The sequence below is a fragment of the Asterias rubens genome, chromosome 7 (assembly GCF_902459465.1).
Source record: "Asterias rubens chromosome 7, eAstRub1.3, whole genome shotgun sequence".
NCBI classification, from domain to species: domain Eukaryota; kingdom Metazoa; phylum Echinodermata; class Asteroidea; order Forcipulatida; family Asteriidae; genus Asterias; species Asterias rubens.
Window position 1 is genome coordinate 9,158,197 of NC_047068.1, and position 17,395 is coordinate 9,175,591.

The following is a 17,395-nucleotide window of genomic DNA, read 5'->3' on the forward strand; positions in this document are numbered from 1 at the left end:
ATTTGCCTCGAAATTGCGTGGTTTTCCTTTTACTGCGCGAACTAACACAGTCGGCCATTTATGGCCGACCGTGTTAGTCGACGAGGTTGAAGGAAAACCGTGCAATTTTGAGGCATGTTTGTGTGGATTATTATTGTATTCTACTTTTACAACATCTTTCTACCCATATGCATTTTATTAAAAACAGTTACAAACGCTTTTCAAAGACCAACTCGTCCGATCCAAGGCAACGTGTTCCTTTAATGTAATACATTATGGGCAGCTGCAGTGCTTATAGCAAGTAGTTTTTTATATTTACCAAAGGTAAACCCCTCTGTTGTGAAAATCGAAACAGCCCTTTTTTGAAATTTAGTGTGGGATTTTCTGATATTTACATTTAAAAATATTTGCATGTAACTAAATTGTTACCAATACAATGCAATGGTGTACCTTCTTGAAACTAACAGTTGTGTAATTTTGTTGGTGTTCTATAAAGGTTCAGATGTAAGAAAAAACATTTGACACATAAGTGCATTGTAATATTAGTAATTACTTTAATCCTTTTGTTTTTTTGTAACAAGAAGAATTCTTTATTATATATTACTTTATACAAGAGGTTCATCCCATTATACTACTGTGTGTTTTGATGACAATGTAACATCCATGATCAGTGTTTGAAAAATCAAAATAATATATTTTTTATTTATAAATACGAGTGTAAATAAAAAGTAATCCATTGTTCTTGTACAATGTATACTAATTTATTAAAATTAAAAACAAACTTGGAATGATTGTCAAAAACGTTGTGCTTTAAAACAGATATTACTTGAAGGCTTGGTGAATTCTTTCATTTAATATGTACTTTGTTTTGCTAAGATCAATTGAAAGAAAAGTACCTGAGAAAAAGCAAATTAATATCTTATGGGCTATAAGCTTGAGTGAACAACAATGTTTTGAGATTTTCCTCTAAATCCCTTACAGAAGATATGTTGCGAACATTTTCAGGCAAAATTTGACAAGTACATGTACACAAGGCTATAGTACACATTTTCAAGCAACATTATTTAAGTACACAAGGCTATAGCCTTGCACACATGATTTTCAGCCATTTTCAGTCCAGAGTGTGTAGTGAAGTTTAGATGATGCATTTATATACAGTTCGATATGCACAATATCTTGATTTAAAGCATTCTTCACAAATGGCAGACTATGGCCAGACTGTGACAACAGTGTTGGGGTTAATAGAAATACATGATTCAGACTGGCATCAGGTTTTGAGTACTGCTTTTGTGAGTTCGAATCCCACCTGAGTAATATGCATGTGGGTTTTTCCTGCAGGACTGGAGGGGGGGGGGGGAACTTGAGCATAACACACTACAATCTTTCAGTTGATAGATCACTTTTGACGTTTGTATTTAAAGGCTCAAAATGAACACTTGACCTCATGGCCCTAGGCCAGTGAATTTAGTGTTGTCCAGGAAACTTACAGCAGTCTTGTGTTTTTGAACAATAACGTCTCACTGCACTTTAAATTTAAAGTTGATAAATACAAATATCTTTCAATTTCTTTTGAGTATTTAAACCCATACAGAATAACGAGATAAATCTTCTTTTAGAAAAACAGCTTAAAGGGAAGGTACACGTTTGGTAATTACTCAAAACAAATATATACTTAAAAACGGACTTGGTAACGAGCATTGGAGAGCTGCCGATAGTATAAGACATTGTGGAAAACGACTCCCTCTGAAGTAACATAGATTTTGAGAAAGAGGTAATTTCTCACTAAAATATTAAAAGACTTTTAGTCCTATCTGGAAAGCACACAAATTCGTCCAACAAGGGTGTTTTTTCTTTCATCATTTTCTCGGAACCTCCGATGACCAATTGAGCCCAAATTTTCTAAGGCTTGTTATTTTATGCTTATGATGGGATACACCAAGTGAGAACACTGGTCTTTGACAATTACCAATAGTGTACAGTGCCTTTTTAAATGTCAAATCGTGTACTTGGTGTTCTACTCAATTTGATTCCAGTCTTGTAACAACTTCTCTGGTCCAGTAAAAGTTTTGAGCTACAAGCTCTGCAGTCTTGTGGTTTTTACCCAAAATTTGAGCACTGCTATATGCAGTGCTCAAATTAGAAAACAATTGCAGAACATCTATGTGCCTTTTCCTTTGGTTAGCAACACCATCCAACCAGTAAGACCAATATTTTTAACGGCTCTTACTTTAAATGACAAATCTGTGAACTTCACAAAAAGTGTAAAAATGTACTCTTTACAAAAACAGCGCTACTCCAGAGCTTAAAAACAAACACATTCAAAAGATATGGATAGAAGTTTTTTTTATAATTTATATTTTTGAGTAATTGCATTGAAATAATAAATTTGAGCACTTTTGACAAAGTGTTGCGACCCACCTGACATTTTTAAAATATTAAACTATTAAAATAATACTTTCCTGAATCAGCTTAAGCGGGAAAGAAATTCACATTTAAAAATGAAAACTTCAAAACTCGCCATAAAAATAGTTTCAAAATATACTCGATTCTCCATGATTCGAAGATGTCACGATACTGCAGAAGATATGTTTGAGACGGTCAGTAGGTCTCCAGAGGGCGCCCTTTCATCATTGATGTCTTCCGCCACATCATGTTCACTTTCAACTCTGTCCTGCATCGCTTCTGCTGTTTGGTCACCGGGCATGTCTGTTAGGGTAGCTGTGAGGTCACCAGTCATGGGTGCTTGGGTAGCTGTGAGGTCACCAGTCATGGGTGCTTGGGTAGCTGTGAGGTCACCAGTCATGGGAGCTTGGGTAGCTGCGAGGCTACACCTAGGCTCCTCCGTTGGTATTTCTGTTTGCATTTCTAGTGCTTTGGCAGCTTGCTGAGCCTCCCAGTATTTCCTGCGCTCAATCTTTGTTTTGAACAAAAATCTGTGACCTGAAAACAAACATAAAAGCCCAGATATGATTCAGTAATAATTACAAGAGATAAGGCACAAATTTATAACAATTTCTTTTTACTACAATACCTTGAACGTTTGTGCCCAACATCAGCTGAATAATATAAGAGAAATGCGATTAATTAAATGCTCAGGATTTTTGATTGCATACAATCTCACCCTTAAAGCCATTATACACTTTCGGTACAGAAAAAAAAAGATAAAAAAAAAGTTAAGAGATTAACAAATAATTTACAGGGTTTACAGAAGGTAATGGTGAAAGACTTATCTTGAAATATTATTCCATGAAATGCTTTACTTTTTGAGAAAACATGAAAACAATTTCAATTCTCGTTATCGAGAATTACAGATTTTTTGTGAACACATGCCATGACACAGCGAAACGTGCGGAAACAAGGGTGGGTTTTCTCTTTATTTTCTCCCGAAGCCGATGACGATTGAGCCTAAATTTTCACAGGTTCGTTATTTTATATATAAATTGTGATACACGAAGTGTGGGCCTTTGGACAATATTGTTTACCGAAAGTGTCCAATGGCTTTAATGTATTCAGTGAACATTCAGCCTCAAAGCAATCCTGGCCAACTCATAGTGTGGTCAGGTTGGTGTGGTTCGATTCTTGCCGAGGACACTATGTTAAAAGGGGTTTTCAGTTCCTACCTGACTGCATGGGTTTTCCCTGTAAACACGCTTTGCAGTTTTCCTCCCCTATATAAACTTGAAACTTTCTTCCCTGTCTTCTCTTCATTGGGTTCTTGGCTAGTACATTTATTAAGTTTGCTTTTCTGAGAGTCTTTGGCTTCACAACCAGAATTACCACAAACACAGATAAACCTTTACTCGATAAATAACCATTAACAAACGCTTCTCAAGAATTGTTCAGAATATTTTAAAGAAGAAAGAATATTTCTTTTTAAAGAATATTTTTACACTTACTCGGGCAGTCTTCCACAGCTTGTCGTGCTTTGTCTTTACAGCAAGCTCTGCATAGCTTGAACACACAACTCAAACCACGAGGGTTGCTACACGTACCACATGGATCAAAATGCCGTCCTGTAAACATGGCAAATTATTACATACATGTAGTGTTCAACTTTAAATTCAGTAATAGTCACATCGATAATTAGTTCTCATACAATTAAAAACAATTAAGGTCATCTCAAAGTGCTTGTTATTTTTCATGTTACAAATATCTGACACAAATTTTAAACATAAGTCAGTCATCAGTGCAACGGTTGACAAGATGCTGTGGAGTTACCTACAGCCAACCTATCAGAAAGCACAAGAATGCAATAATCAACAAATGGGACCTACGGTTTTATATCCCATCCAAAGGACGATGCAATAATGGTTAAGTGTCTTGCTCGGGGCCACAAGTGTCAAGACTGGGACTCAAACTCACACTCTACACTGATCAGAAACAGTAAAATCTTGAGTACGGTGTACTTATAAGGCAATGGACACTATTGGAAATTACTCAAAATAATTTTAGCATAAAACCTTACTTGGTAACAAGTAATGGGGAGCTGTTGATAGTGTAAAACATTGTGAGAAATGGCTCCCTCTGAAGTAACGTAGTTTTCGAGAAAGAAGTAATTTTCCACAAATTTGATTTCGAGATGCATATATTGAGATACACCAAGTAAGAAGACTGGTCTTTGGCAATTACCAAAAGTGTCCAGTGTCTTTAATCGCTCGAACACGACACTCCATCTACCCTGTAATACATCTGTGCTTCACCCCTGGTAGTCCATTTCTTTAAAAGTACCAGTTCTGCAGCACTCACCTTTCTTTTTATGTACTGTCCCCCATTGCTTTAGTTTCTTCAGAGCGTTCTTGGACATGAAGGGAACCTCATTTTCCTGTTCGTTTCCTTCACTCAGCGGCCGTTTCAGACTCTTCTCCAACATTCTTTGCTTCGTCTCCTCAGGTCTTCAAAGGAAAATTGATAAACTAATTTCATTGTCAAGTAATAAACTATTAGGGAACACAGTTATTGACAAAATATGGAGACGGCCAACATGGGAGCACCAGGACTTGAATCTAGAGATGGCAGGTTCAAACTCTGTTGTAGTGAGTTTTTCTTTGTTCATACCCACCATTAGTAAAATTTACTTGCATCCAATATTAAATGATCTATCAACGTTGTCGTGTCTCTAGCTACCGGGCCAATCTTGGTGGTCTAGTGATAATCTGCTGTAGAATGGCAAAGGTTGTGGGTTTGAACCCCCATCCAAGCAAAGTAAATATGCCTGTGAACTTTGTTCACAGGACTCAGGAAAGTGGAAGTGTCGTGGCCGAGCGGTTAAGAGCACCGAATTCAAGCTCTGGTGTTTCTGATCAGTAGAGTGTGGGTTCGAATCCCCAGCAGTGACACTGTGTCCTTGAGCAAGACACTTAACCATTGCTTCGTTCTTCGGATGGGACGTAAAGCCGTTGGTCCCCATGTGTTGTGTAACGCATGTAAAAGAACCCAGTGCACTTATCGAAAAGAGAAGGACTTCGCCCCGGTGTTCCTGGTTGAGGCTGCTTAATGCGCCTTAGCACCTTGTAAACCCTTATAAGGTGCTAAATAATTGGGTCTCAGAATTCATCACTGCAATTACCTATCTTTCTGAAAGTTTGTATATACTCAGCGCCTTGAGTACCTTGTTTGGTAGATACGTGCGCTACATAAGGCTTCGATATTATATTATTATGTATTTGGTGCTTTACACACATCAGTGTGAGGGTATAACCAAATAATAATACTCTACAGTGGTTAGGAGTTCATACGATGCTTACGTTGGTCTGATGTAGGGCTGACAGCGCCAGTGTGGAACCCCTTTACCGTCATCTTGGACGTCTTGTTTGGCTTCTTCCTCGCAGACAAGTCTTAAGTCTTGACTGACGCTAATGAAGTCATCAAGAGTCTTTGCGTTGGCCATCCTGGCACGAAGGTCATGGTGGACCGTCAGGCTGAGTAGACAAATTCAAAGTGATATCCATGAATGTATTAATGACGTCATAGTAGATTTAGAGGTTTACAAAAAAATAACATTTGGGGTTGAGCATAGAAAAATGACTAGATCCAACGACCTCTGGATTAACGTGCCTGCTCTCTACCAACTGAGCAATCTAAGTCCTGTGTTGGCGGTGCCCCTATTTTGTCAATAGCTTGGATTGAGGGTACAAGTCAGAAGCCATACAACCCTTAAGCCTTTCATCATTCAGAACCACATTTGATGATAGTAGGAGGGTTGACTGTGTACTTTGACTTCGAACAGGCTGGCATAGTTTTTCTACCATTTAAAACCTCAGTGAATAATATTGAATGGTCCGTTAGTAGAAGGGTTGACTGTGTACTTTGTATGTATTCACCACATTATATCATATTACAGCAAGGAATGATTTTGTCCAGCATTTCTGTTTAGCAAACACTTTAGACTGAAGTTGTTCTTTGCAAACTGAATGCTAATATTGAGTGGCAAATTTGGTTTTTTTCCGTAGCAACCGATACATTTTAGCAATTTGATCTGCTATACAAGGGAAATTGTTAACTGTGCAGGCTGGCATACATGTAGTTTTTCTATCATTCAACGTACTGAATTTAAAGCTGTGTATTTAATGAGAGTGTTAAGATTTACCTGTGGTGCCAAAGTTTGAAGAGGTGCCCCCTGACAAAGGCCATTGGGCATGGATACTGCTGAACAAGCTGTAAATATTCTTCAGCCATCTCCCACGCAGGGGGCTGCACTCCCTCAAAAAGTGCGGGGTTGTAAAGATTTCCCTCTGAGCAAAAAAAGGCAAAAGTATTGAAATAACTCAAACTTGATGATGTGCAATTGCAGGATATTAAAAGCGGTTTATGTGTATCAAACAGAGAGGATAATGATGTTATTATGATGTATTTATTTATCAATCATCAATGAATAATCAATCAATCAATTATCAACAATTGAGTTGTTTTGTTGTTTACTGAGCAATAACTGATCAATCAATAGTCAATGGATGAGAGTCTCTGCTGACAAATAATTCTGAATCTACTACAAATATATTCACGACTACCTGCTTGGTAAACCAATTGTGTCGCTCACGACTCTTCACATTAACATAGTTTACTTACGAAACACAGTCAGACATTAGTGAAACAATCTGTAGAGACAATTTTGTGATTTGTTTTATTTCTAAATGTGCCCTAGCAGGCGCTCCATACAGCAACATTATGCAAATGAGGTCATGGTGCATTTAGCTGGTTTACTGTACTCAATGGTACACACACAATTGTTATTGCAGTTCACGAGTTAAAGTTGTTGAGCAATAAAACAGTTATCGTTAAGGCAAAAACTATTATTCTCCACTTTGGTGATTCCTCTCATATTGGTGACTTATTTCCATCTCACATATCGGTGATACTTCACAAATTCTTTCAGCGTGAGTTTTACTATTGTGCAAACAATATGCTCCAACGCATCCTGGCAACTATAATAAATAATAAATGTGACTAGTGTCAAAGTCTTAACTGTTTGAAGCGCAACTTGTCGAGTAATCAATGTCACTAGTCGCCGAAGCCAAAAGACACTATTTTAAATAAACTTTTGAAGAAAAAAACAAAAAAAAACACACCTGCTGTCATGATTCCGTCCACCCCCGTTTCTTTAATGCAACGTTCCACATCACTCAGGTACTGGATGTTACCATTTGCAAATACAGGGATGCTCAGATTTTGTCTGTGGGAAAACAAGGGTTGCAAATGTGACTGAAAAATGGTTCATGTTGGTTGAACCATTGGAAATCTTTCAAACAAGATTTCATACATGTAGATCATCAAAAATTTACTCTCCATAAAAGTAAGGTTTGTTTTGACAGCAGCGTGCCGCTATGAGCACAGTGTTAATTTTGAATGAGAAAAAATGATCAAACTTGGTGCACAAGGGCAATAGGATAATTCACTTACATTCCCTTAATGATCTGGGCCCAATTTCATAGAGCTGCTTAAGCACAAAATGTTGCTTAAGCAAAAAAATCCTTGCTTAGTAAAATCAGATTACCGGCCAAGACTCAACTCAATTGTTATGCTAAGCAAACAACAGCTAAATACCAGTCACAAGCAACTTATATGGCATTAAGTTTTTGCCAGTAACATGTGAAAAATAAGCGATCTATTTTCGTGTTGCTTAAGCAGCTCTATGAAATTGGTCCCAGACTAGAAGAGCTCAGTCCCAAATCAGAGTATCATAATTCATGGACATTCCACACTAAACTGTTTGACATTTAGAGTGTCTTTGCCTAGTGATCTAGTTGCATTAGTACTCGCACTGTCAGAGAATTGCTTTGAGTTCCGGTCATGACACTTGTGTTCTTGAGCAAGACACTTAATTGGTCTGAGATGTAGGCCGTAAGTTGTGTGTGTTGTGTAATGAACAAACAATAACCTAGCACACCCTCAACAAAAAGTATAAGGAAAGGGATATTCTGAAATGGTCTGGCCGCAATATCTGCGTTTCGTGTATTCGTTTCAAGGTGTCGTATTATGGTTGCTTCACCTCATGTAAATCTTACACAATCTTCATTTGATTTGATAATTCAAAGATGACTGTAAAATGACTTACTTGACCGCCTTAATGACATCCCAGTTAGCCAAGCCAGTCTTTGGACCCTTCATGTCTCTCGTCCTGCCATGTACAGTCAGCATCTGACAACCGGCTCTCTCTAACATCTTAGCATACTCTATCGTCTTACTGGTCTCTTCAAAGATGCGAATCTTGCAAGTCACGGGGACGGCCAGGCGCTTATGAGCAAGACTAACTGCAGCAAGATTTAAAAATTGTAATCGTTAAAAAGAATTTTACTTTTACAAAGGACAACAGGCCTGAGGTCAGTGGTTGAAGTGTAGGCCAGTAAACTTATTACGAGACAAGTTTGTTGGTCGTGTGTGTTTTTCAATTGAATAACAGAACCTCATCGTGTAATACAATTATACAATAATACGTCACTAGTCACTGTGTAATATATTGATCAGTACAAATCAAGTTTGCGTGTCGAAAAGAAAGTTAACAATGAGAGTCTTTTCTTACCAATGTTAAAGATTGCGTCCCAATCTTCTTGCAAGAAGGCTCCATATCGACCTACAATAAAGAATATAACAATCAAGTCTTATTAAAGACACAACCATGCCAGACACAGCGGTGCAAACCCCTTTCCTTTTTTTTAAAGGGACATGTTGCCTTGGATCAGGCGAGTTGGTCTATGAAAAGCGTTTGAAACGGTTTGTTATAAAATATGACATAATTATGTATGGTTAGAAAGATATATTAAAATGTAATATAATTTTCCACACTAAAATGGTTCGAAATTGTGTAGTTTTCCTTATACGTTGTGAACTAACACGGCACGCCAATTAGTTGTTGACTCCACAAAATGGCCAACCGGGCTAATTTGCCTGCTTTTCACATCTGTGGACCTCGGTTCAAATCCAGACTCAGACCGGAGCCTTCAATACGGATTGGGTCTTCAGTCCCTACCTTGTATGGGCGTCTTACGAGTTTGGGTTTTTCTCCCACATCTTAATCCATTACTTCTTCTTCCGAGTTTGGGTTTTCCTCCCACATCTTAATCCATTACTTCTTCTTCCGAGTTTGGGTTTTCCTCCCACATCTTAATCCATTACTTCTTCTTCCGAGTTTGGGTTTTCCTCCCACATCTTAATCCATTACTTCTTCTTCCGAGTTTGGGTTTTCCTCCCACATCTTAATCCATTACTTCTTCTTCCGAGTTTGGGTTTTCCTCCCACATCTTAATCCATTACTTCTTCTTCCGAGTTTGGGTTTTCCTCCCACATCTTAATCCATTACTTCTTCTTCCGAGTTTGGGTTTTCCCCCCACATCTTAATCCATTACTTCTTCTTCCGAGTTTGGGTTTTCCTCCCACATCTTAATCCATTACTTCTTCTTCCGAGTTTGGGTTTTCCTCCCACATCTTAATCCATTACTTCTTCTTCCGAGTTTGGGTTTTCCTTCCACATCTTAATCCATTACTTCTTCTTCCGAGTTTGGGTTTTCCTCCCACATCTTAATCCATTACTTCTTCTTCCGAGTTTGGGTTTTCCTCCCACATCTTAATCCATTACTTCTTCTTCCGAGTTTGGGTTTTCCTCCCACATCTTAATCCATTACTTCTTCTTCCGAGTTTGGGTTTTCCTCCCACATCTTAATCCATTACTTCTTCTTCCGAGTTTGGGTTTTCCTCCCACATCTTAATCCATTACTTCTTCTTCCGAGTTTGGGTTTTCCTCCCACATCTTAATCCATTACTTCTTCTTCCGAGTTTGGGTTTTCCTCCCACATCTTAATCCATTACTTCTTCTTCCGAGTTTGGGTTTTCCTCCCACATCTTAATCCATTACTTCTTCTTCCGAGTTTGGGTTTTCCTCACACATCTTAATCCATTACTGTTATTGGCACTAATTCAATAATTGTGCGGTTGGATAAAAAAAAATACAATAAACAAATCACGCCCACCTTTCTTGGCGTTCGCCTGAGGGCATCCCAGGTTCAGATCCACGGCATCACAGTGATCTTGAGCCAACAAAGCAGCACGCAGAAAATCATCAGGATCGTTAGCACTGAACTGAAAAAAATATACATATTCACAAGTTTAGAAACATATTTATAACAAGGGTGATATTGTACGAAAAGTCAAGGTCATTTGGAGTTGAACAAAGCGGGATTTGAACCAACAACCTAAAGATTATGGAATGTCTGTACATCATTTCAAATGTAGATATCTAAAAGACTTGCCATAACAAGGGCCAAATTTGCTTATCTCTGTGATGGCAAGTTTGCCTCTTTTAAGAAAACCTAAAGGTGTAGAGAGATCAGTTAAACATCTTGACACATCACAAGTCTGATGTGATGAAACATATTTGAATAAATCTTCCCAGTGCAAGAGCCCTTTGCAAAATTGAAAATGGCCTTGCCCTTTCAAAGCTGAACAAATCTGCTCCAGAATAGCAGAGTAAAGGTTTTGAATCCCAGTAGTAGTTTGCCTATGGATTTTTTCCCATATTTTAAAAGCACTTGTGCTTTCCGATTCACAGTTTGAATAAAAAAAACAAACATAATATTAATTTTCCCTGATGCAGTTCATCTATTTGAAACTAAGGTAGAAATAACAATTCATAATGTATGATGGAAATTTTTCCCAATCAAATTTTTAAATAAATTGAGAAAAAATGATATTATAAATTGACCTCTACACTTGAAAAATACAGAAGAATGACCGTGCAAACTTTGTGATGATTTGCTACCTGCACAATGAGTGGTTTATCCTCTGAACACGATGCCAAAGCCTCACTACGATAGTGAGGATCCCGTGAGAACACCGCTGCATGAAACATTGGCGTGTAACAAAGCTGAGCCCCATGGCGTCGACTTAGAAGTCTCCATGCCAATTCGCTCTGATCAACCATGGGCGCCACCAAGAGGCGAGGTTTGCCCAGGGTCTTCTCCCAGAAATCGTATCCTTCACGCTTTGGAGATGTTGGCATCTTTGGGTTCACTTTCTGTGGTTACCTGTAATTGAAATTGGAAAAAAATAATTATACTCCTGGAGATTTACTTTGGACCAAAAACACAACACGGGGTACCTGTATATGTACCACGTGGCATGGATCTGGATCTGGAAAGTTACTATGTAACACTCCTGGTGGAGTCGATCACGTAGGGTTGGGTGTGCTTATGCGGATACTTAGTCATGCTGGGTGATGTGCTTGAGAGAAGGTGTTTTGAAGGCATGTTCTGGTAGAGCAGTCTAGTTCACCAGACCCAACAAGTGCTGGTAGGCCTATAATATAAGGTTTATCGCCAATAGGCCTACTATAGCAAAATATCAAAAGAGGGCGCTGTTGAACCCACACAAAGATACAGGCGATGCGTGGGCGAGTCGTGCATGAGAACATGTCATGGAAGTCAGCAAATGTTACTCCCATCTTTAAGTGTAAGGTAACAAAAATGAAAGCAAGAACTATAGACCAGTAAGCCTCACATGTGTTGTATGCAAAGTTCTTGAGTGCATGGTGAGGAAACACATAAAAGAACATAATGATAAGAAACAACATTTTATTATGAGCACCAACATGGATTTGTTGCTGGGCGTTCTTGCACTACTCAACTGTTACAGGGTAATTGATGACTGGACAAGTATATTGGAAGATGGAGGCAATATTGACGCCATCTACATGGACTTCATGAAAGCCTTTGGCTCAGTACCACACTATCGTCTGTTGCAAAAAATAGAATCTTCTGGTATCCAAGGACAGGTACTGGGTTGGATGAAGGCGTTCCTAGTTGGAAGACAACAACGAGTAGTTGTTAATGGATGTCATTCGAATTGGTCATCGGTTCTTAGCGGAATTCCACAAGGAAGTATTCCTCGGACCTTTGCTGTTTCTAATCTACATAAATGACCTTCCTAACTCGATCAGTTCTGGAATCGAGCTTTTTGCAGACACCAAATTATATGCTAGATGCAACACCCAGGAAGAAACACAACAATTACCAGACGACCTGACAAAGATGCAAGAATGGGCAGAGAAATGGCAGCTTAGATTTCACCCTGACAAGTGCTCGGTGCTGAAGATAGGCAGGTCTCCTTCGAGTCATGCTTATTGCATGAATGATGGCAATAAATTGGTCACATTGAAAGAAGTTGAAGTGGAAAGGGACCTTGGAGTACTCGTAGATTCCCACCTGTCTTTTAAGGACCACATCTCCAGTGCTGTTTCCAAATCCAACAAACTACTGGGTGTAATCCGACGGTCTTTCATATGCATTGATGACGACACTTTTATTTCCTGTACAAAGGACTTGTTAGGCCCGTCTTGGAGTATGGTCAAGCTGCATGGTCACCATACAGGTTCAGTGAGCAGAAGAGGCTGGAAAGTGTCCAACGTAGAGCTACAAAGATGGTACCAGGCTTGAAGAACTTGCCTTATGCAGATAGACTACGACACCTTAAATTACCATCTCTGACCCACCGCAGAAGGCGAGGCGATTTGATTGATGTGTACAAATTTCTCCATGGCCTTTACAACACCGCAACTAACCTCCTACACCTAAACAGTGAAGAGAGAACACGGGGCCACTCCCTAAAGCTAAACAAGACTTATGCACACCTGGATGTGAGGAAATTCTTTTTCTCCAACAGAGTGGTAGACTCAATGGAACGAGCTACCGGAGAAAGTGGTTTCTGCTCCATCTGTTAACTCCTTCAAAAACAGACTTGACAACCACTTGAAAAATCTACCATCCCTATTTGACACTGATCAGCAAATGACATGAACAGAATCATTGCAATGCAAGTGATTAAACCTATGTTTTTACGGACAAATGCACATGACAACCCCTCGATCGATGAACTGGCATTGCCCTACAAGTTACAACTTGCATCGATAGATTAAAGTAAGAAGTAAGTCACATATACATCGCATAGCAAACTGCCCCATATGTCTTCCAACAAAGCGATATACCTTATTATTGTCATGATTGTCAGCAGCAACATGTGGGTTCAATACCCAGTCAAGCGAGTCATGACTCTTGCCCTTTTTTTAAATTAAGCAAACAAACAATGCATGTCACTGTCAGTGTCAGGCTTAAAAAAAAAATGGGTGCCACCACTTTTTCATTCGATATGAAATAATATAGTATCTAATTTGGAAAAGTTTCCGTATGGCGCCACCACTTTTTCATTCGAAATGAAATAATATAGTATTAGGGATGTCAAAACGGGTCACGTGACACGCGTAAAAATGGCGAACTTTTTCACGTCCAGTGTCAATGTTTCATTTTCCAAAAATTATTTTAACAAAATGGAGGAGAATAATTTTTTTTTTAACAAAATGAATGTATTAAGACCACTTTGATGTAGTACTTGATTGAATTTGACACTTACTATAATTTTAGTTTTCTAGAATAGGGCAATTTAAATCCGTACTTTGCGCTGAAAACATCGCTTTTCTGCGTCCCGTCGATTTATTAACTTTTTGTTTCCGAGCGTGATGAAGTTTTTCGTTGTGGTTGTAGTCTCACGAAATATGTCCCAATATTGTCATACTTCCCCTTAAAATGAAGCTTAGATGTTTATCTTTTCATATTTAACCCGGGTCAGGGCGATAAACATGATCTTGAATTAATAAAACACCGAACAAATGTAGCGTTTGATTAAACGCAATGAAAGCCTGTCAGCCCGCGATACAGTTGCATACCGTTGGAAAGCCCCATTCGTGATCTAACGAATGACAGCAGTGTCAAAGTTCAAGAACGAGGCAGTTTCCGATGAAAGCGCAATCAACACGAGGGGTTGCTCAAGTTTTATGCACCTATCCGGTACAGAGGTTGTGTATACAGCTAGTTGTCTGGTTTCCACCTCTTATAAAGAGTAACGCATGCAGCACACGGCAAAGCTGTTTACGGGGTGACGTCATTGGGCCGAAACCAGACTATTGTATGCTGCGCAATGGTTTTGCAAAATGGAGACTACAGCGCCGCGTCCCCCGTGAGAAGGCCGGTTTATAGTCGGTCGCGCGATGGTCGCGCGACGGAAGACTTGCGCGCAATCCTAAGACTGAGGCCTAAAAACCATGTCTTTTTATGATCGCGCGTCAAGATTTCCGACGCCCGACCATCGGGCTTGAGTGTGCATTGTTGACGTTTCCAAGGTTAAGATCGGACGTGTGGAAAGTGTCGCAAGTATTGTTTACCAAAATTGAAGAATAACAGCGGGAATTTTAAATTTTTTCTAGAGAAATTTTGGTTGTTTATAGAGTGTATTCATATTATCTTCGAAAAACAAACTTTTGAGTTGATTTTTATACTCTTTCAGTGTCATTAGTGTTCGGTTTTCAGAATTCAGTTCTCATTTTTTTTTTCAATTTTACTAAACTTTAACTGAAACGTCCAGTAGAGTCAGTGCACAACCTAGCTTCTGTATAAAACAATTATCAGTCTGTAAGTTGGAGCAAATTAAACACAGTTCAGTTTTTCTTTGATTTTTAATTAACATTTACTTTTATTAATAAATAACTTTAAGTTTAACACATATTTTCTACAACAACTGCCCTTATTTTGATGAAAATTCTTGAAACAACAATTACACCTAATTTGCATATTTAAAAAAAATAACAAATTTAATTAATTAACAAATTAGTTGGTGGATATTGTTTTTGCATACATATCCTAAAGGTATCTTGCTTTCCTATTCCTGGTCCAAAAATGAAGGTGGTGACATATTTACTTTTTGAGATATTCCTTTTTGAAAACGTGAGTTTATTATAGAACGGGATTCAAATAACCACCAATTATGCATAATTTGCATATTTAAGAAACAAAACAATAAACAGCATAATGGTTTTTTTTGTTTTTTTGTTAAATTATCTGAAATGAATCTCACTTTCCTATTCCTGCTCCAAAAATGAAGGTAGTAAGACATTTACTTTTTGAGATATTCCCTTTTGAAAACACAAGTTTATTCATTGTTTATTTATAAAACCGGGATCAAATTACCCGCAATTAGGCATAATTTGCATATTTAAAAAACAAACAATAAATAAGATAATGGATTGTTATTGTTGTTCTTTATTTTCTTTTGAGGCACCTGACTTTTCTATTAGTGCTCCAAAAATGAACATTGTCAGACATTTACTTTTTGAGATATGTTCCTTTGAAAACATGGGTTTGTTCAATGTTTGTTTGTTTGTTTAAAAAGCAGTGAAAAGTCAATATTCACACCTTTCACTAATCCCTCGGGACTTTAGGTCTTTCTTTAAAACTTGTTAATTTAAATTCCTAGCAATCAAATTGTTTTATTTCTTCTATTCTCATAAAACTTTTTGCAAGGAAGTAATATATTTAGGTTTTGTGCGACTTGAAACCTTAGTTTGTTAATTAGGACCCTGATAACATTGTTATTTGTTTGTTTATTGTTTACGTTAGTTGCTATTAGCAACGGCCTTGTTGAACTTGACCTGTAAATTAATCATAACTTTGGAATCCCTTGACCGATTTTCTTCAAACTACCACCTAACAACTCCTATCACTGTGTTCTTTCATTATAGCCACATTGCAAAGCAAAAAAAAAAACATTATAATTTCAACTGACATCCCTAATAGTATCTGATTTACCCGATTGATATATCCCTTTTTGTAAAAATGAGTGAAAAAGTGGTGGCGCCATACGGAAAGTTATCCTCTAATTTACCCCAATGAGATATCCCTTTTATTTATTTTTAGTTTTTCTTTGTAAAGATTTGTGAAAAGGGTTAAAATAAAATAAAAAAGGTGGTGGCGCAATACGGAAAGTTATCCTGAAAACTGAATGATAAAGTCAAAAGTGTATTTAAAAGTTCCGTTGATCTGCAAAATCAGTATATAAAAACCTTAGAAACATCAATGGAAATAACTTATTTACTCACCTTCAACTACTTGTAAGTGCAAATTAATAACAACCTGACCCAAAAAAGTAATGTTTAGTTTTCACAATCACTGAATTGATTTCACGTTTTTTTTTGCTCACTTATAGAATGTCGTGTCACCTGTTCGTTTTAACGCTGAAACTAAAGGGTCCCAGAACCAGACTGTCTGGAAGAACCACACATCACATGGTGGCGCCCTTTTCTTTTTATGTGGACATTATTTAATTTTGTGAAAAATTAATAAGCTTATAGAAAATGAATGTTTCAGCTTATGCTAGGTTTATTCGGTTTCAATGAGCGAGTGGCAGGCCTTTCGAATCAAATCAAATCCGCAAAAAAGGAGAAAAAATCAGATGTTTGACAGCAACATCAAAATAAGGGTGGCACTTTTGGAGCTTTGTGTAAAAGGAAATGGTTCCTTTGCCACAATGGTATTTTTTTTAAGAGCGTGTTCGTGTTGGGCCTTTGTACTGTTAGTGTTAGTGGTGGTAGATGAGGCTAAAAAAATCTTTAAAAAGCGCCTCAAGGCTAGGCCTACAGACCGAACAATAAAATTGTTTTGTGCATGCACAACATAACTAGAAAGCGGGCTAGTGGTGGCAATGTTTACCAGACATTTTCCCATTTTTACTTGGGGGAAGGGGGGGCGGGATGGGGGTTAGGGTGGGGGTAGGAAAGGGGCGGACGATACTTTTCTTTTTTAACACAATCTATAGATAATAATAACAACGAATAAATAATATGAATTACTGCCAAATAAACCGTTGCTGGCTGTTTATTTGTCGAAAAGGCAAAGCCAACTGAGTTCGACGTCGTATTAGTTTTTCACATGGTGATTTTTTGATAAAGCTGGCAGAATTTTGCCTTTCAATGCCAAGGTGATGCAAGAGCCAAACCTGACATTGCTTATGACATTATAGGCAAACAATTTCTTAAAAAGAACGAGGCCAACATGTGCGTGTCGCTTAATCTTTTTTACAGATTTATATTTCAAAAGATTTTCTTTTG

General features: G+C 38.0%; 1 protein-coding gene across 1 annotated transcript; it reads right to left on the reverse strand.

Annotated features, from left to right (window-relative positions):
* Window positions 1-2,120: 2,120 nt before the first annotated feature.
* Window positions 2,121-16,756, reverse strand: LOC117292803 (tRNA-dihydrouridine(16/17) synthase [NAD(P)(+)]-like). The gene is made up of 11 exons (XM_033774967.1): window positions 16,388-16,756; window positions 11,228-11,492; window positions 10,440-10,548; window positions 8,996-9,046; window positions 8,531-8,726; window positions 7,545-7,648; window positions 6,566-6,710; window positions 5,724-5,897; window positions 4,726-4,871; window positions 3,876-3,992; window positions 2,121-2,919 (listed from the first exon to the last, which is right to left on the reverse strand). Exons 2-11 carry the CDS (start codon window positions 11,465-11,467, stop codon window positions 2,546-2,548), a joined length of 1,656 nt encoding a protein of 551 aa, XP_033630858.1. The 5' UTR covers window positions 11,468-11,492; window positions 16,388-16,756; the 3' UTR covers window positions 2,121-2,545.
* Window positions 16,757-17,395: the final 639 nt, after the last annotated feature.

Coding starts and splice junctions, on each gene's coding strand:
- LOC117292803 (XM_033774967.1), bottom strand. CDS start 11,467: ATGCCAACATCTCCAAAGCGTGAAGGATACGATTTCTGGGAGAAGACC. Junction 6,711..7,544: donor GGACGGAATCATGACAGCAG/GTGTGTTTTTTT, acceptor TTTTTTGCTCAG/AGGGAAATCTTTACAACCCC. Junction 4,872..5,723: donor CAGCCCTACATCAGACCAAC/GTAAGCATCGTA, acceptor TTTCCTTTGAAG/ACCTGAGGAGACGAAGCAAA.